At 42.8% G+C, this 20,482-nt stretch overlaps 1 protein-coding gene across 1 annotated transcript in view; it reads left to right on the top strand.

The window, feature by feature from the left end:
- ATP9B (ATPase phospholipid transporting 9B (putative)) overlaps positions 1–20,482 on the top strand; it is a 172,170-nt gene that overhangs the window by 35,981 nt on the left and 115,707 nt on the right. Inside the window, 3 exon segments of the mRNA XM_048507642.1 lie at positions 1,489–1,597; positions 17,648–17,706; positions 18,941–18,992. Of these exon segments, the coding sequence (XP_048363599.1) occupies positions 1,489–1,597; positions 17,648–17,706; positions 18,941–18,992 (220 nt within the window).

Here is a 20,482-nt window from a genome sequence, read left to right as displayed (position 1 = left end):
AGCTTCTTCAGCAGCTTTTCTTCATGGTATACTTTTGGTGGACATTTGCAAAGTGGCCGCGTGGCTCTCATCTTGACAATGTCATTAGTCATTACTTTTTTTGGTACTGAGGTCAGGGAAGGAGTCAGCCATGGGAAAGGCCATGTTGCATTCTTTGTTTGACTGAGAGCCTCACTCCTATACCTTTGGCAAGCAGCTTGTTAACACTCTCAGTGTGGGCCTGCACAGGAGACTGAAGATGAAAATTAGGTTGCACTTATTACTGTTCATTGAATGTATGCCGGCAAACATTCCCTCCCTCCTGATTTGCTATGTGCTCTCTTTCATGTTATTCTTATTTGGAACTTTGCCATCTCAGAACTGAGAGAAAGATGTGCTCTTTTGTCACAATGCACAACAATTTGGGTAGGAAAATGCCACCTTTCATGCAATGACGTGGGGGGGGGGATGGCGCCCAGGGCAAAATGGTGCCGGGGTCCTGTGGCGCCCCTCCTGTGCCCCGCCCCACCCACCACCATCTATCGCCTGTGGCACCCCGCCCCCCCCCCCCGTTTACCTGAGTTCAGCCAGCTGCAAAAAGCAGCCTGCTGAAAAACTTCCCAGGAGCCTCGCATGGTCTCCTGGGAAGTGTAGTTCCCACCAGGCTACTTTTTCAGTAGGCTGTTTTTTGCAGCTGGCTAAACTCAGGTAAGGAGTGAGGCATGGGGTGGGGAGCACTGCAAGGGCGCTCTTGGGGGGCGAGGCCCAGCCACTTCTGAGAGAAGGAGGGGGCATGAGCTAGACTCGGTCACGGTATGCACCACGTTGTGCGAGCTGGCCATGCCCTCTCTTTCAAAGTGTGGGGGGTGATTTTCGGGAGAGACCCGCAGTGACTCCCAGGGATGCCTGGGGCATTTGTCCCTGAATGTCCCTGTGTATGCCACTGCTTTCATGGTGTGGGGAGGCATGCTCTTCCAGGGTTTTAGCTCAGAGTTCTGATCTGGGGCTGGCCTGAGTGTGTGCTGTCATCCCGGTGTGTACCTGCACAGAAGACACTTGATGAATAACAGTTACAAGGAAGCACAACCCTGTTAAATGATGTAGTGACATTGGGGGGGGAGGTATCTACTGATGCCCCCCTTCACTGCCCTATCAAGTAGCGGCAGAGACCTTTGGGTTAGAGGTCTCCTTACAAAGTGGGAGAGCTGACTGGCCTAGATACATACAACCTGTGTGAATAGATCTGAGATCCATGCTGATGGGACATCAGTGTTTTTGTGCAATTATTTCAATGGGGAATAGTTTTAAGAACTGTTGACCATATCTCAGGTTTTGATCAGCCGCTATAGAATAAGCAATAACTTTGAGAAAAGGAAGAAAAATTACAACCTCCTAAAAATGTTCTCCTGAAATGAAATATAAGCACATACTTTCTCCTCTGCTAAGTCATCTGTGTATTTTAATAGAAATCTTTTCCATTTTGGGAAATGTTTGTGATTTTTTATACAGGGATTTGTTTTGGCTGTCACAGTGGTACGGGAGGCAGTTGATGAATTTCGTCGTTACCAGCGAGACAAGGAAATGAACTCGCAGTTATATAGCAAGCTCACGATACGAGGTTGGCAATCTTTTCTTTTCCCTATGAATCATGCATAAGCTTTCATGTCCTCGTCTATCTGGGGGCGGCGTTTTTACCGCCCCCAGGCCGCCGTTTTTGGCCCATGCGGAAACGGCCAGAGTGAAGGAAATACACTGGCTTTGATATCCCATAGCCAAATCTGATTTCACATATCACATTTACTATATATCTGAATAGCAGTAAATACAGTAAAGCTCACTGTACAAACAAATACAACGGACTCTAGAAAACTGTTGGTGGATTAACGGCACCCAGCCTGGTTGGACCTGAGATTTATCACAGATAATGAAAACCTAGCCTAATTATTCAATTAAATACACTTATGTACAAATTCCCCTCACACACACACACAGGCTCCCCTAACTGTACAAATGGGCTCTCTCTTCTCAGATTCCCCATATGCACAAAGAGAGAAGACTTCCCTAACGTGGCAAACAGACTCTCCTTTCTCAGATTCACCACCACCACCACCACCACACATACACAGATTGGCTCCCCTAACTTTTCAAATGTGCTCTCCTTCTTCAGATTCCCCCCCACACACACACACCTAACTTTGCAAACACTCTCCTTTCTCAGATTACACACACACAGAGAGAGACTCACCTAACTTTTCAAATGGGCTCTTGCAGATCAGTTGTACCTTGACAAAGGCCGTTTCCGCACAGCCACGATGGGGGTTGGGTCGGCATACATGACGCCAACCCAACCCCCCCCCCGGACCATTCGCACGAACGGTCCCAGTAACGAAAGGGAAGACGGCGTCACGGAGCGCCGTCGTCCAATCGACCTACCTTCTCTGCGACTGTCCAGCGCGTCACCGAGGCCAGGGAACACGCCCCCCTGCCCTGCGCGACCGCTCTGGAGTCACAGGGCAGGGGTGTGTGTCCCCAGGCCTCTGCGATGCGCCGGACGGTTGCAGAGATGGTAGGTCGAGGCGGGAAAATGGCGGCTTCGCGCCGCTGGGGAGGAGCGAGGGCGGCACAGCTGCGAAGCAGCTGCGCCCCCCCATGCAAACAGCTCCCTGGTGACGGCGTATTTGCCATCCCCAGGGCGCTGTATTTGGCCCATGCGGAAAGGGCCAGAGTTTGTCCCATGTTCCCAGGCAGGAAGTTCTTCAGAGTTCACCACAGGGATCTAGTCCTAGAAAAGGGAATTGCATCGTGGGGGAGAAGGGAGTGTGGCTTCCTCACGCACTTTTACCCCTTTTCATGGCTCGCCACCTCCAGGGAGAAGCATATCTTGAGTAAGGGAGTATGGCTTCCTACAGCAAGGGCTGCTGGGAAGTGTAGTGCTTTCCCCTGTGGAAGGAGGTGGAATCTGGGTCCTCTTGGATGGCTGAAGAATACACTTCCCAGCAGCCTTCACTTTGTCAGGCACACAATGCTCAATTATATAGTAAGATTAGCTGAGATGGGTTAGAAACTGACCATGGTGGCAAGAGGGGAGACATAATAGATAACAACTTATGTGAAGAAGAACTTAGGCCGTTTCTGCATGGGCCAAAACCGGCGGCCTGGGGGCAGTAAAAACGCCGCCCCCAGGCCGCCGTTCGCACAGGCGGCGCTGCTGAAACGAAGCAGCGCCGACCTGGCTGCCCTTCCCCTCCCTCAGGGCGGCGTCAGGCCGCCCTAAAAAACAACCCTTTAAAGGGTTGTTTTTGAGGGAACAGCGTCTTCCCGGCGGCGCGGTGCAAACAGCACCGCCGGGAACACGCTGTTTCCCTTCCCTTTCCCACTCACCTTGTCCCCGTCGTCGGCCTGCTGGCCTCCGAAGACCCTCCCTCGCTGTCCTCCGACCCCTGGAGGGAAAGGGAAGGGGGCAGAGGCGGCTCCATGTGGAGCCACCTGTCGTCCGCCGGCCTCTCCTGAGGCCGCCCGCACGCTTGCATGCGAACGGCCTCCGCCCCCACGCCGGCAGAATTCTTGCCGGCGTGGGGGCGCCTGGGGGGCCGTGCGGAAACGGCCAAAGAGTATTGTTCTGGGTTTTGGAAACATCTAATGTTGCCTCAAAACTTAGGCTCTTGAAAATTTGGCAGTCTCCACATAAATGTACACAGATTTTTTTCCTGTACCTGTAATATCCTACAGAAATGCAAGCAACTTCTATTACAGTGGAAATAACCCTGATAAAACATAGATAATAGTGGAGACAGTGACTGCATACGATATAAAGGAAAATGTATTTTAAATGACGTGTCCTTGAAATATTATCACTTTGCTATGTGGCAGTGTCAAACTTCCACTTTTGCTTTGAAAAAAGGTACATGATAAAAAGAGAATATGCACATATCCTGAACAGAAGATACATCCGATACCTACTTAAAACAAAGCAAGTATAATGTTTGTAACAGCCCTGGAAATGGAAGGGAGGAGTACTACTAATGACAAGGACTACGAATCACTAATAATACCAAGGACAGTGATAACTGCAGCAGATTTTTGTAAATATATGATTGATAGTTTGGGCTTATAGCACTATTCTTTGAACTGCTACAGAAATCCAGAAGACCAAATGTTGGGGGAATGGGTGCACCATGTGTGGCATTAGCTATGTGCTTGTAAAAATGTTATAGTTTTATGAAATCCCCAGGTGGCAAATAATAATCGGGGTTAAAAAGTAAAGTTAGAAATTAGAAAAGTTAGAAATTTTTTTAAAAGGAGCAGCAGCAGCTTCCTTCGAGCTCTTAATAGACATCACCTTCACCTGGACACTAAATGCCAGAAAGCAAGGAGCAAGGCAAACTTCTCTTGGATGAGAAGAATCTTGGCACCAAATTGTGAAGCTAGGAACACACAAGGACCAATCTCACAAGAAGATTTCAGTGTGCTGCTACATTCACATGAACGTGAGATACTTCTTATGTAATCTAGGCCCAAGTGATTCAGAGCTTTAAAGGTTAAACCCATCATTTTAAAACAGGCCTGATATCACACAACTGGAGATGTCACACAACTGGCCTAATATGATCCCCCTTATGCTTATAATGTGGCCATCATACGATTAACCAGTTGTAGCTTCCAGCAACTCCTCAAAAGCAGCCCTATGAAAAACATGTCAAAGTAGATCACTTCGAACATAATAAAGGTATCAGTGATTGCGGGTAAGTCACTTTTTCTAGCCTAAACTAGCAGAAAGCACTCCAGGTCATCGTTATTGTCTATACATGCAGATGCAGTGGTGGATCTGAGACCATTCCTAAACCGTGAACCTACAAGGTCGTGGTCCCATCCAACATTGTGTATACAAACCAAACATAACATGTACATAACCAAACATAAGAAGTACATACATACTTGCTCAAATCCTCAAACAATCCCCTCTGCCAATTTCATTTAAATGTTAAGGAGAAAAAAAGGGAACACTGTGACTTCCCAACATCTGTATGTAGCAAAAATAGCAGTCTCCAAGAACTATCTTTCAGTCTATCCTCTCTGAAAGATGACAACCACGGTAAAATAATACCCCCTGAAAGGCCTTCAGAATGATATCATTGCTGATGGTATCAAAAGCTACCCAAAGATGGTATCAAAAGCTACCCAAAGACCATTGCCAGAAACTCACTTTTTCCACCTTTTCCCTCCATAGATCACCCAGCAGAGTGACCAAAGCTACTGTGTGTTCAGGATGACAGCTTATGTTTATATAGTATAAACACAGATGAAGTGTCCATCATTTTGGTAGAATACTACGTGTTTATCCTTCAGTTGTTCACAGCACAGAAAATATATGTGTCACCAACTATTTGAACCTCTATGCCTCTCTTAGATACCTCCTATTGGTGACCTAATCCTACCTACTCCTTTATGAACCTAACTGATTACTGCGGTGATCCTTTGAGGCCCTGCTTTGGGTGCCCCTACCTTCTGAGATAAGTCTAATGGCAATCTGGAAAATGACTTTCTTGGTCATGGCACCAAAACTCTGGTACTCTCTCCCCAAGTAGATTGGTCTGCCCCTTCTGTTGCCATTTTCCATAAGCAGGTGATGACTTTTCTTGTTTCATGTGATGTCTGCACAGTGATCCTTCCTTTCTACCCAATCTTTTAATTATTGGGTTTTTAATGTTTTGGATGTATTTTAGCCCTAGTTTTGTTTTACTGATGTATGTTTTTATTGGTTTTAATGATTCCGAAGTGTGATTTTATTATGTATGTATTATATAGATATATATTTCATTTCAGGGAACACTTTACTATACTATTACTATACTATTTTTTACTATTCAGGCTGCTATTCCATACATGTTTAATTTGGCAGCAAACACCACTGAACTTAGTGGAACTTTCACAGAGTTACAATGCTTAATACTGGACTGTAAATAAAAAAAAATCCAAATAAGTTAAACAAACGATCCAGTTCACCTTTTCAATCAATTCTGATGCGTTTTAAATATATTAACTTTTGTTTACAGAAACAACAGCAGTTTGCTCCAACTTTTCAAAAAGTACTCTCAACCCAGAGACCACAATTCCTAAGTCAAGATCCTGAATTTCCCCCGTGAAGAAGCAACACCCCTCTTCACAGCTTCGCTTAATTTTTATATTGTTTCTTGTCAGGCTTCAGTTTCAAAGAAATGTTTGGGTAGCAACATGAAAGGCATTTGCACAGCGATGTATAACACTACATGGTCTTGCCAAAGTTCTTTTAAAAATGCTTCAGGAAAAGCAACATCTACCTGTAACACCTTCCTGGACTGCACACCTTGTGGTTCACCAAATGAATGCAGTATACCAACTATGTATTATGTGGAACCACCGGGGGCTTGATAAATCGTTTCATTTCACTGCTTGCCGAGGGTCACAAAGAACAGGGTGGCTGTCAAGCATCTGGCAAACCACACTACATGTCTGCTGGGCTGTGCTCAGCTTGGTGGATCACAAGGCTGGTTTAAACAGTTTGCAATTAGCATAGACGAGAGGACATGAAAGCTTATGCATGATTCATAGGGAAAAGAAAAGATTGCCAACCTCGTATCGTGAGCTTGCTATATAACTGCGAGTTCATTTCCTTGTCTCGCTGGTAACGACGAAATTCATCAACTGCCTCCCGTACCACTGTGACAGCCAAAACAAATCCCTGTATAAAAAATCACAAACATTTCCCAAAATGGAAAAGATTTCTATTAAAATACACAGATGACTTAGCAGAGGAGAAAGTATGTGCTTATATTTCATTTCAGGAGAACATTTTTAGGAGGTTGTAATTTTTCTTCCTTTTCTCAAAGTTATTGCTTATTCTATAGCGGCTGATCAAAACCTGAGATATGGTCAACAGTTCTTAAAACTATTCCCCATTGAAATAATTGCACAAAAACACTGATGTCCCATCAGCATGGATCTCAGATCTATTCACACAGGTTGTATGTATCTAGGCCAGTCAGCTCTCCCACTTTGTAAGGAGACCTCTAACCCAAAGGTCTCTGCCGCTACTTGATAGGGCAGTGAAGGGGGGCATCAGTAGATACCTCCCCCCCCCCAATGTCACTACATCATTTAACAGGGTTGTGCTTCCTTGTAACTGTTATTCATCAAGTGTCTTCTGTGCAGGTACACACCGGGGACAGACAGCACACACTCAGGCCAGCCCCAGATCAGAACTTCTGAGCTAAAAAAACCCCTGGAAGAGCATGCCTCCCCACACCATGAAAGCAGTGGCATAGCTGCCACAGGGACATCCAGGGACAAATGCCCCAGGCATCCCCGTGGGAGTCACGTGGGCCCTCCCGGAAAAATCACCCCCACACTTCTGGAAAAGAGGAGGGGCATGGCTGGGCCTCGGCACAACGTGTGCATGTCGCACCGAGGCCCAGTCATGCCCCTCCTTCTTCTCAGAAGTGGCTGGGCCTCGGCTCCCCCGCAGCGGCCCCCTTGCAGTGCCCCACCCCATGCGCCCCCACTTACCTGAGTTTAGCCAGCTGCAAAAAACAGCCTACTGAAAAAGTAGCCTGGTGGGAACTACACTTCCCAGGAGACCATGCGAGGCTCCTGGGAAGTTTTTCAGCAGGCTGCTTTTTGCAGCTGGCTGAACTCAGGTAAACGGGGGGGGCGGGGTGCCACAGGCGATAGATGGTGGTGGGTGGGGCGGGGCACAGGAGGGGCGCCACAGGACCCCGGCACCATTTTGCCCTGGGCGCCATCCCCCCCCCACGTCATTGCATGAAAGGTGGCATTTTCCTACCCAAATTGTTGTGCATTGTGACAAAAGAGCACATCTTTCTCTCAGTTCTGAGATGGCAAAGTTCCAAATAAGAATAACATGAAAGAGAGCACATAGCAAATCAGGAGGGAGGGAATGTTTGCCGGCATACATTCAATGAACAGTAATAAGTGCAACCTAATTTTCATCTTCAGTCTCCTGTGCAGGCCCACACTGAGAGTGTTAACAAGCTGCTTGCCAAAGGTATAGGAGTGAGGCTCTCAGTCAAACAAAGAATGCAACATGGCCTTTCCCATGGCTGACTCCTTCCCTGACCTCAGTACCAAAAAAAGTAATGACTAATGACATTGTCAAGATGAGAGCCACGCGGCCACTTTGCAAATGTCCACCAAAAGTATACCATGAAGAAAAGCTGCTGAAGAAGCTTGAGCTCTATGGAATGGGCTTATACTTGAAAGGGACCACAGGACACTCCAGTTTGTTGGTAACACAGTTTAAAGGAGTCTGAGAAAAGGCAATCTTGCCTTTATGAAGACCCAAACATAAAGATGTGGACTTATCCATAATGAGTGTGTTCTCTGTAAGTTAAACAATAAGTTGTAGAGTACATTTCACATCTGATGAGATAGAAAAAACACTGGTAAAGCAATGTCTTGTTATATATCAAACCCAGACAAGACTTCAGGAAGAAACTGGAGTCTGGAACACCCCCACCCCCCACCCCCTTTTCTCCATGAAATATCAAAAATGGGAGACTCTACATGGTGGTCTGCTACCTCTCCCTCCTGGCAGAGGTAATGGCTATTCAGGAAGATACTTCATGCGTCAGGGGGACAGTGCATTAATTGGGAAAAGTACCCCTGGGGAACTATACAGACAAAAGCATTTTACAAAAACAAAGGCAACTATAAGAACTACAGGTGGGAAACACTGTATAACCTGTCACAAACTGGTTAAAAGTGTGATATGAAAACCAGATTTTTCAGCCAGATGCACTTTCAGAGAAGAGACTAAGCCAGCCAACTTCAGTGTTATGTGTGGATGGTCAAAAATAAAGACTAGCGGGTAGGAAAAGGAAAGAAACCCTGGACATTTTGTAAGTCAAGAGCAGCAAACCATTTACTTATGTCCAGCATTTGAACAGCAAGGAAGTTTATTAACTTTCAGAATCTTGTTCAGACCACGAAGATGCAAGATAGACTTGTTTCCATCACCCTTCATTCTAACAAGGAAATATCTAGAAGACACAGGTAATCTCATGGTCAGAAACTAACTGAATAGCCCATTTAAGAAGAAGATCCTATAACCCTTGTGCAACTCAGCAGGACAATTGGACTCCATCCAGTAGCCATATTGTATCACTGGTGACACTCAATTATTCACTTGCTGCTGTGAAAATAGGGAGGTAGTCTCTTTGGAAAAAGGGTAAGTCCTTATAGCAAACAGAAAGCCTTCTGAGAGCTTGAGCGGGGGAGGTGTCAGTGAATACAATGAGTTGAGCAACATGAGTATCTGCTATGGGAAACATGAATACAAAGTCCTGCCCCCCTTTACATTAGCTGCTCATTGCTAGTAACTTTGGATATCACCAAACCTCTTCAAGGTACTACAATGGGAGATACAATAAAATGAGCAAATATATTTTCTTTTAAAGAAAAGCTGAAAATAGCAGGTGATAGAACATACAAACAAGACTCTCTTTTGGCCACGAGATAGGCATCTAAACTTTTGGTGACGACTGCACTCATTAAAATCACTGACCTTACCTTCCAAATCAACACATTGGGAATGCAGATATGAATTTTTTTTACTTTAGGGATGGTCAAATTAGGGATTATAGGACAGATTAAGATCCAGAAGAAAGATAAATGGACTACAGCAACCTTACTACATTTTAATCCAGATGTTACAAAAGGTTTTTCATATGACAGGAGAAAATGTTAATCCCACATTTTGGATTTTCAAAGGTCATGACCTGGCTATCCTCAAGTGTATGTGCTCCATAATAGGCTGCCCTTATAGTCACATGCTGCTCTCTTTATAATGAATGCAGACCACTTGTGATTGTGGTGGGTTGTCAACAAATATACCTACTAGGCAACTCTTTGTAGAGATTATCCCTGCTTTTTTTCTTCTTGCCATCAAGTCACAGATTATTTATGGCGACCCCAAAGGGTTTTCAAGTCAAAGACATTTAGAGATGGTTTGTCATTACCTGCCTCCACATCATGCCCCTGGTAATTCTTGGAGGTCTCCTTTCCAAGAACTGTGCAGGGACAGGGTTGAGAGTGTATGCCTAGCAGCCCAAGATCACCCAATAAATTTCCAGGGCAGGAGTGAGGACTTGAGTTTCCAAAGTCCTAGTCCGACATCTTAACTACCATACCTTGCTGGCTCTCATCCCTGCTCTAGGACTGCTTATTTTATCCTTTGACGCAAGGGAAATTCATGGCACTCAAAGAGAGTATACGGTATGATAGTAAAAAAAACCCTCCTACACTATGACTCTTGATCTGCCTTCTGAACTAAACCCTCAGTCAAAAAGACTTATGTGCTCTGCAACCAACTGACAACTTGGTGGAATCTTAGGAGCCAGGCTATTTCCTGCCACTTCCCCAAGCCTAATTAGTATATAGCAGATGCCATTATTTGTGACTTATTTTTCTGAAGATCGCTTCCATTTTCAAAAGGTGCCATTAATTCAAGGAAGATTCTGCTTTGCTCTCATCAAGCAAAGAAAGACAGCCTTCAATCAACAGCAGTGACATTCAAGGTAAGCAAATTACTAATCTCTAATTACTAAATTATTAAACAAATGACTATTTACAAATATTACTAAACTAATATCAATTTTTTTAAATTAAGCAGAAAATAAAACAGTGCTTCAAACCGCTTAACAAAGCAGATCTCGTCCCTGGCCATTGCACCTTTAATGCACCCTATTCTGTTTTTCTAGGTAAAAATTTACAAGATTTCACGGATACATTGAAATGTTTAGATATAATTTTTCCATACATAAATACATTTAAATCTCTGCGAGAGATGTGCACAAACACTGTACGCTGAAGTTCAGGATGAGTCCATTCAGTTAATAAACTAGTTCAAATAATTTATTTTTACAACAGCGTATGCAGTTTTGGTATTTACACTCAGATAAAATGGGAACGGAAGATGAGAAGCAACTTCTCTCCAGTCACAACTTTTCCCATCTTCTGGCTAGATTCTTCTTCCCAAATTGCTGACTGGGAAAAGCGTCCCCATTTCACAGGCCATTAAAATTCTCCCTTGCAGAGCAAGCACATGGCAGCATGGTGAAGTTACTCTTCCCTCTCTTCCCACTGCTGGGATCCTGATGATGGTATGAGGGGGCTCTTTTTAAACACAAATGGCGACTGGCATTAACCCAGCGCACACATATGAACAGGACTAGATTCATTCATTTCAGCACTTTTCTTCAAGCCCGTACCTGACATATTTTACTTGCCAGCATCAAAGGATCCAACAGGCTGGCTTGGACAAAAAGGTTAAATGATTCAATAGCACAGCATGAAAACACAAGGGAGCGTTTGGCAGGGTCCCCTCCCATTAAGCAGTTTTCAGATGCAGAGATCTCAGATACTGAATCAGGAACCTTCATTATACTCCATTCTATAAAGGAGGGGAGTTGCCTATTGTGAAAGGGCAGAGAATGCAATTCATCAAGAGCAACCTGTGGCTGATCCTCAGAAGTATGGAGGCTTTCCTCTCCTTACAAAATATACATTCAACATTCTGGTTGGACGGTGGGCCTGTCAAATACATATCTGCCGAGATAGTCATTCTCTCCTCTCACAGCCCCAGTTCTATCCCTCACTATCTGGCAGAATGAAAACTGTAAAGCTGCAGACATTACAATGCCATCAAAAAAAACCCAGCCACTTGTGGCCTAGTCAGTTTAGATCAGGGGTCTGCAACCTGCAGCAGTCCAGATGTTCATGGACTACAATTCTCATCAGCCCCTTCCACCATAGTCAACTGGCAATGGTTGCAGGGGCTGATGGGAATTGTAGTCCATAAACATCTGGAGAGATGCAGGCTTCAGACACCTGGTTTAAAGAAATTGTATGTAATTTCTATTAGATTAGCCACTTATCCAAGGTTAACAGGCCACATTTAGATCAAATTTTAATTACATTCTGAATTCACATTCCTATTTCTACTAGTCAATTCAAAATCAAACCACTCTACCCCCACTTTGGCTCATTAAAGAAGTAACAGATCTTGATCAGTTTGTTGATCATAGTTAAAGGATCAACAGGGTCCCTCAGATACACACGCTACTTTCCTTCTTCTACCTCAATCTCATACGTTCTTTATCACTATGTAGAGTGTCGTATCTACATTTATTAGAACATCCATAGTTAACTTTAATGTAGAGTTTGAAACCTGCCCGGTTCCAAAATCTAGCATCAAGTTAACAGGTCAGACATAGCACTATCCTTGGTTAGTGATAAAAAGAAAAGAAAGGATGGTATTGGAGCGTGAGAAGAAGAGTTTTCGTACAGATCTCTTAAATCACTAAAGGAACAGAAATGTTTAATCTGCACTGAGCCCATTATCACATAGACAAACACTTTATTTTCACAACAAAGCGAAGTGTAAAAGTAATTTAATAGCATTTTTGTTTACCAGAGGAGCCCAATAGGTGTAGAGGTAGCCTATTTTCAGCGCTGGTACAAACTGTGAGCAGGAGACAACGAGAAAATAAAGATTCAAGAAAAACTTGAATTGTTCATATAAAACCTAAAGTGAAAGGGGGGAAAAAAATAGAAAATGGTGCTTTCAAAAACATTTGTAGATAACAAGCAACTTCAAACAAATTATATTACAGCCCAATTGCAGCTTCATTTTCTGAATCTTACAGGGCAATCCAGAACAGAGTTACTCCAGTCTAAGCCCATTCATTGCACTGTAAGACAGATCAATTTCTTTCAACCGGTACTAACCCTAAAAATTCCAAAACAATTAATAATCTGAACATTTAATCATAATATTAAACATTCCAATATAAAATGTAAAACATTCCAATATAAAATAACTCTCTAGAATTCATCCATTACTCTGGAATAATAATATTTAGCTTTCATGTCATCCTTGAGTGTGTCCTAAGATTTATCATGCACATTATAAAAATAGTTCTGGCCATTTCTGTACCACAAACAGTGAACAATAGTGGCTGCACAACAGATTTCTGTTGGGTGGTTCACACGTATAGCTGCTACAATATACCAGCTTTCAATAATGATGATTTATTAGAAGATGATTGTAAAGGTAATAATTGTCCAAGGAATTTCTCTTGGCAGTAATAAATACTCCTTCTTTCTCTGTGTGTGTGTCTTCTTTCAAAACACAACAAATTTAGTTACAAGTGGCAAAAGCGTAGCTCCAAGGGGATGGGGGAGTGCGATGCACCGGGTGTGCGTCCCTGTGGGGGTGTGGCGGGGGCAGGAGCAGGGCATTCCGGGGTGGGGTGGAGGACGCACCAGTGGACCAGGAGCTTTCCCCCCTTGCTATGTCTCTGACAAGTGGTTATTAATATATATAAAGTGGTACAAATCACTCTTGAATTATTAACTACAAGAAGGAAACCCACAAAGAGTTGAGGTCACTTCATTTCCCCCTGTATCCCCTTCTCCACACTGTTTCATCTTTCTCTACTCCTGGGAGCCTCCATATCCTCTCCTTTTCCTGTACTTCTTTCTCCTTCACATGCAGCAATGAACATTTCTTTCATCTGTTCCCCATCCCAGTCTTCAGCTTTATAATTTATATGAAACTCCCCACTAATACCCCATCCTTCTCCCCAATGGGGAATCAAAGCATCATTCTCTTTTCCTCCATCACAACAACCCTGTGAGTTACATTACTGAGTGTGAATGGTCCAAGGTCATGCAGGAAGTTTTCATAGCACAGTGGGGATTTGAACCTGTGTCTCCCAGATCCTAGTGGGATACTCTAACCACTCCACTACACTGACTCTCAGCTTTCTCTCTCTCTCTCTCCCCCTAGGAAGAGTCTGGCCCAGTTGCAAAAGTCTTGCAGTAGCAAGTCACTCAGATGAGATGTGTGGTAGACAATACCGGGCCCAGACACATCGAACAATTTGTGTAGCAGCTGCTTGTCCCAGGCAAATTGTATGACATCAATTCAGCCAGTAGAAACTACTGCACCTAAGTGAGTTATGCAAACTGCTGGGTAGCAAGTTGCTCACTGATGGCTGCTAGACTCAGTCCAATGAGTCCTCCCTCCAGGGAGGGGAGAAGAAGTGGGCTGGGAGGCCAAAGCAGACTGGAAAAGGCCCTCCCCCACCTTTCACTGACAGAAAGCAAAGTTTGAACGATTCACAGTTTTTGTGGTTGCTTAGCAACCCCCACAATGGCTTAGGATTTCATTTATTAAAACTATAGGTGCTGCTTCTCTTTTTTTTGGGGGGGGGGTAACCTCCAACGCGTTGTCTTTTTAGATTTCAGATTTCTCTGCAAACCTGAACCATTTCTCAGGTTTACAAAATATCTGTCTCATCTGTTCAGGGCTCCAGTTCCTTGATTTTAAGTAGCCGTTCCACGCGCAGGGCGAGCCAGGCAAGCGGAGATACAGGGTCTCAATGCGTGGATGAGAAGGTGGTGTAAGGCAGAGGGTTTCAGATTTGTCAGGAACTGGGGAACCTTTTGGGACAAGGCAGGCCTGTACAAACGGGACGGGCTTCATCTTAACCAAAGAGGAACCAGGCTGCTGGTGCTCAACATTAAAAAAGGTGGCAGAACAGCTTTTAAACTGATCGCACTGGGGGAAAGCCGACAGGAGCTGAGGTGACTTCGGTTCGGAATACAGTATCTATGGGAATGCAGACAGAGAGGGAGGTTTTTCTAAATCAACCACATACAAGCGAGGAACATAGCAATGTGCATGCTTGACAAAAGCGGGATGGAGTGTCTGCAAAGAAAGACTTGAGGGTAAAGCACATAAATCCCAGGTTAAGGACAGAGACAGAAGTATACAGGTGTCTCTCTATGCTAATAGTAAGAACATTCAACCTAAAATGCGGGAAGGAGCTAGAGTACAGAGTTTTGAAGGAGGACTTACACGATGCATAAGTGGGCATCTACAGAGACATGGTGGAATGAGGGAGAACCAGTGGGATGCTGTTATAAACCAGTGGGCTACAGGCTCTATAGGAAGGATAGGACAGAGCGCATTGCAGGGGTGGAGTTGCCCCCTGGCTACATCGTTAAGAGAGCATACCGTATCACATAAAAATAGACAATGCAAGGGGAGCTGGTTCCCCTACAGAATCACCTAATGGATATCAATACTCAGGTGTGAAGCTTAACAGTTTTAATATTAGAAATATATTATCGTCCCCCTGGACCAAAGAGTGCACAAAGAGGATTCTGAGGATGGAAAAAGAGAATTAGAGAGGCCAACAAAAACAAAAATGTAGTGGTAATGGGTGATTTTTAACTATCCCCATATAAACTGGAAAAATGCATGTTCAAGGTCATGAAGTAAGGAGAGAGCATTCCTGGATATGCTAAATGACTGTATGGCTTAGGAGCAGATGGTTATGTGAACCAACCAGGGGAGAGGTGATCCCTGAATCCCTAATTCTATGTGGGACCCAGGACCTGGTGCAGGAAGTCAGTATTTGTTGAGCCGATAGGGCATAGCTTGACCACAATGCTATCCAGATTCAGTATCTTCAGCATCACGAACAAGTGGCAACTACTAATGGAGTTACATTACAGCTTTCAGAAAGGGAAATTTCTCAAAGATGAGGGGGATGAATGCTTGGGAAAGCTGAAAGGGAAAATCAAAGAGAGTCAAAAATGTCCAGGATGCTTGGAGGTTATTTAAAAAACACAGTAATAAAAGCTCAGCTGGAATGTGTTCCACAGGTTAGAAAAGGCAGCACCCAGTCAAAAAAGAAAGCCACCATGGTTAATAAGAGAGGTTGAGGAAATTATCAGAAAAAAAGAAAATGTCTTTTTAGAAATGGGAAGTCCAGTTTGACTGATGAAGAATATGAGAGGAACACACAAATGGTGGCAAAGAGAGAAGCAAGTTAGCTGTAAGGGAGGCAAAACAGGATTATGAGGGACGCATGGCTCTGGCGAACATCAAGACCAGCAACAAACAGTTCTTCAAGTACATCAAAAGCAGGAAGCCAGCAAGGGAGGCGGTAGGCCCGTTAGATGACAAAGAACAAAGGGTGTGCTAAAAGATGGCAGGGGAGATTGCAGAGAAGCTGAATGAATTCTTTGCATCTGTCTTCACCCAAGAGGAGGTGAGGAACATTCCTGCAACTGAACCAAGCTTCTTAGGAGGCGAATCCAGGTACTAAGCTGAAGATAGTGGTGAACAAGGAAGAAGTTCTGGCAGCCATTGATAAACTAAATGTTACCAAATCCCCTGGCCCAGATTGCATTCACCCAAGAGTTCTTAAAGAGCTCAAGCGTAAGAGAATTGCTGATCTTCTCACTTTAATATGCAACTTATCCCTGAAATCAGGCTCCATCCCTGAAGACTGGAAGATGGCCAATGTCACACCAATCTTTAAGAAAGGATCTAGAGGGGTCCCGGGAAATTACAGGCCAGTCAGTTTGACATCTGTTCCTGGTAAATTAGTAGAATCTATCATTAAAGATAAAATTATAAAACATGTAGAAAAGCAAGACCTGCTGAGAAAGAGTCAGCATGGCTTTTGCAGGAGAACAAATCCTGGCTCTACACAAACTTACTAGAGTTCTTTGAGGGTATAAACAGGCATGTGGACAGGGGTGAACCGGTGGACATTGTCTACTTGGATTTCCAAAAGGCTTTTGACAAAGTTCCTCACCAGAGACTGTTGAGACTGTTGAGAAAACTCAGCAATGAAGGAATAAGAGGGGAAGTCCTCCTATGGATTAAAAACTGGTTGAGAAACAGGAAACAAAGAGTGGGTGTAAATGGGAAGTTCTCACAATGGAGAGATATCGGGAGTGAATTGTCCCCCAAGGGGATCCCGTTTGGGACCAGTGCTCTTCAACCTATTCATAAATGAAGCCTGGAAGTAGGAAGTGGGTAGCGTGGTGGCCAAGTTTGCAGATGATACCAAATTATGTAGGGTGGTGAGAACCACAAAGGATTGCGAAGAGCTCCAAGCGGACCTTGATAAATTAGGTGAGTGGGCTCAGAAATGGCAAATGCAGTTCAATGTAGCAAAATGTAAAGTGATCCACATAGGGGCAAAAAATCTCTGGAACCAGCAGAGTTCCACCAGCAGAGTTTTGTCCTCCCCTTTGGGCATGCAAGGGAGGGGGGAGGGGCCCCGGCATCTGGACATGGCCCAGCCACCCTAGTGGAGGGAGGGGGAGGGGTGGCATGCAAAAGAAGAGGAGGGAGGGAGGGAGGGAGTAAGGAGTGGCATACAAGGGACGGGGTTAAACAGCATTTGAATAATTTCTTGCATTGAGCCATAATATTTTTCAATTTAACTTCCTGATTCACGGAAACACTTAAAATGAATTGAGAATAAGATATAGTTTCAGTACCCATAGCGTTTTCCTGCTTACTCTTTGGACTTTTTATATTAAAGCAGTTATACATAATAAACATGTATAATACATATTAATTAAAACCTTGCAAGTTCCTAGATGAGAGCATTTTCATAATTAGAAAATTATATTGTCTTCCTCTGCCTGGCAGTTCACCCTCAGCATTAGGGTTTACCAGCAGCAAGGTAACATTTTAAAGTATTTATATAAGCTTGATTTTCTTAAATATTTATGTAAGTTCTTAAATAGCTACATAAGTGTAGTTTTCTTAAATTTAAAAAATCTGGTTTTGTTCCAGTGACAGTGAGATCTGGGACTTAAAATTGGCAGATATGAGAACTTGTTTTGTTGGGTTCTGCCATTATAATGGGGATTATAAGATTAATTATGGCTAGTGGTGTGTGAGAGCACTGTATTTTTGTCAAAGCTTCTGCTTGTTAACAGGCAACGGTTTTAAAGGATAAAGCTAGTAACCTGAGATGTGACTAAAAGGTTTATGTCAACATTAAAAAGAGAAGTTGTAAAGATGTATAGTTAATCTATATAAAGACAGTTCATCTGATTTTATGTTTGTCATTTAAGGAATGATTTATTGACTTCTGAAGTTGCCTTTTCCTTTTCCTCTCAGTTTAGCAGATAGTGGGTCCCCAGTTATTGACTATACAATACAGTTCAGTTCATGTTCAGTAAGATTTATATTTTTGCTGGTCCCTTTCTTCTACCTTATTATATTAAAAGGTTTCTTTGGCAATATGGGGACAATATAACAGTTTTAAAATAGGCATTAGCGTTGCATCATTCAAATTTTTGACAGAGCAAAACAAGATTGTTCACTGTGTTTTCAAAGTAATTAAAGGTTTGCTGTGTCATTCCATCCCCATTACACTCAACATTTTTTACAGTAAATGGGCATTTTTGCTGCTTAAAGGATCCGTGGAAAAGCTCAGAGGACACATACTGTAAACTGTGTAGTCTCAGAGTTCAGTTCTCAAACCGTGGATTCTTTTGGTCATGAAAGGGGATTGCCTGTTTGTTGCCCAAAGGATCACAAGATGGTTGTGGTAGACTTTATATATTGATTGATCTACTTCATTTATGCCCTGTCTTCCTCTCTGATGGGGACCTGAAGCAGCGTTGTTCTCCTCTCTTTCATTTTATATTCATAACAAGGTAGTTTGAGTGTGTGCAACTGGCCCCAGGCCCCCCAGTAGGCTGCTGCAGCAGGTTTCCATGGTGGGGATTTGAACCTGGGTCTCTCAGATTCTAATCCAGCACTCTAACCACTGCACCTTACTGAACTGGCTTGAGGGATGTGTTCCTTCTGTGTCCCATTCCCTTTCTTGTGTTACATAGCATTATTGATTTGCTGGAAACTTTGCTTGAAAGAGGGACTTACTGAAATTCTTCAGTAATATGAAAATTACTGATCTGTATAATTTTCCAAACATTGATTTCATAATTTTAACTCCATAATGTAGGTTTGTTGGATAAATCCTTTTGTCACTTTATACAGTAGTAGTCTATTATCTTTGTATACTTTGATACACTTTACTGGACATCAAAACATGCCAAATGTATTTATTTCTTATAGAATCAGCGAATCCCATCAGACATGGTGTTCCTAAGAACTTCAGAAAAAACAGGTATGTGTAATTTTCTATTCTTATTATGTACATACTTTGTGAATCCATGCAGTGATGAAATATGTCCTAGTGATTGATAAATTGGCTTGAATAATTTCATAAGAAAAGCAACCTTGTCGTGTTTCAGGGTAAGAAATGTTTGGAGGTGGTTTGCCATTGCCTGGTACCGTATCACATCCTTGGTATTCCTTGGAGGTCTCCCATCTAAATACTGGCCAGGGTCGAGGTTGAGAGTGTGTGACTGGCCTAAAATTACCCGGCAGGTTTCCATTACAGAGCGGGGATTCAGAACTTCTGTTTCACAGATCATAGTCTGACTCTTTAACCTTGACACCACTCTGGTTCTCATGATCCATAGCATGGCCTTTTGGCGTGATCAAATGGGAACCCCTCCTCCTTTTTCAGCAGCAGAAAAGGTGGTTGGATCTAGCCCATATTTTTATACTGATATCATGTAAAAAGAACAAATGCTACATTTAGCACTGTGTAGTAAGAACAGATATCCACAGAATTATTTATCAGTAAAAATAATTCTAAAATTAAAGAATGATTTGGCTTAATTTGTCATGAGCTAAATTAATTGTGCTGGTGATATATTTGTTTTGTCAAACATTTGACAGTAATTGCTTTTAAAATAAGGAAGAAATACAAATCCTTTGTTATGTCTTCAGAATCAAGTAATGTTGACTGATTTATTTTAATGTATTGCTGATATATTATCTCTGATCTCTTTTCAGTATATTAGCCTATATGTAATTTGAGTTTATCTGTACATGCACTTTATAGCTTTTTGGTAGTAAAAGAACCTTTAAAAAGTAACACATGGTTAACCTTTGAACCAAATTCAGATATATAACTCTTTCACGTAGTTCTCTTTGCATACTTGTCGCTAATTGTAGCACTGCCCTCTTAAGACCTGAGGTTTTCATTTGATTTATAAAGTATGTCACAACATTAAAGAATTCCAAATTTATAGTGTGGATTATGCATCCAATTTGTTTTAGAAGTTAAAATATATTTAGTGTTGAAAGAAGTAACCAGAACTTGACAACATAATTAATATTATATTTTAATAATATGCTGTTTAATAGTAATAAATGCCATTGTTTGTTGCATTTACCAATTATAATTGAAGATTACTGTCTAGTGCTTTCTTCGCCAAAGACATTTGGCACTTCGAACTTTCCCAAAGACCCAGGGAACGCAGCATCATTTTGTAATTCAGTAGTTCAACTGAATTGTCACATTCTATCTCTTTCTAAGCTGACTACTCCAGAATAATAAAGCTCCGATAGTTACTTGGGGCACGTGTTCGTGAAATTTCTGTTATGTTTAGAAACCATACATTATAAAACCTACCTGTCTTGAAAGAAACAAACAAAAAAAGTTTTGGAGATGTATTGCTATAGAGAATGACAAATGACTAGAGTGAAGTTTTGCACATACGGCTAAATAAACTTTTATCTTCAGGGCATGAGTGGCTGCCAACA

This window comes from Sphaerodactylus townsendi, linkage group LG09 (assembly GCF_021028975.2).
Source record: "Sphaerodactylus townsendi isolate TG3544 linkage group LG09, MPM_Stown_v2.3, whole genome shotgun sequence".
Lineage (NCBI taxonomy): Eukaryota > Metazoa > Chordata > Lepidosauria > Squamata > Sphaerodactylidae > Sphaerodactylus > Sphaerodactylus townsendi.
The sequence above is the reverse complement of the archived record's forward strand: the minus strand, read 5'-3'. Positions and strand labels throughout refer to the sequence as shown.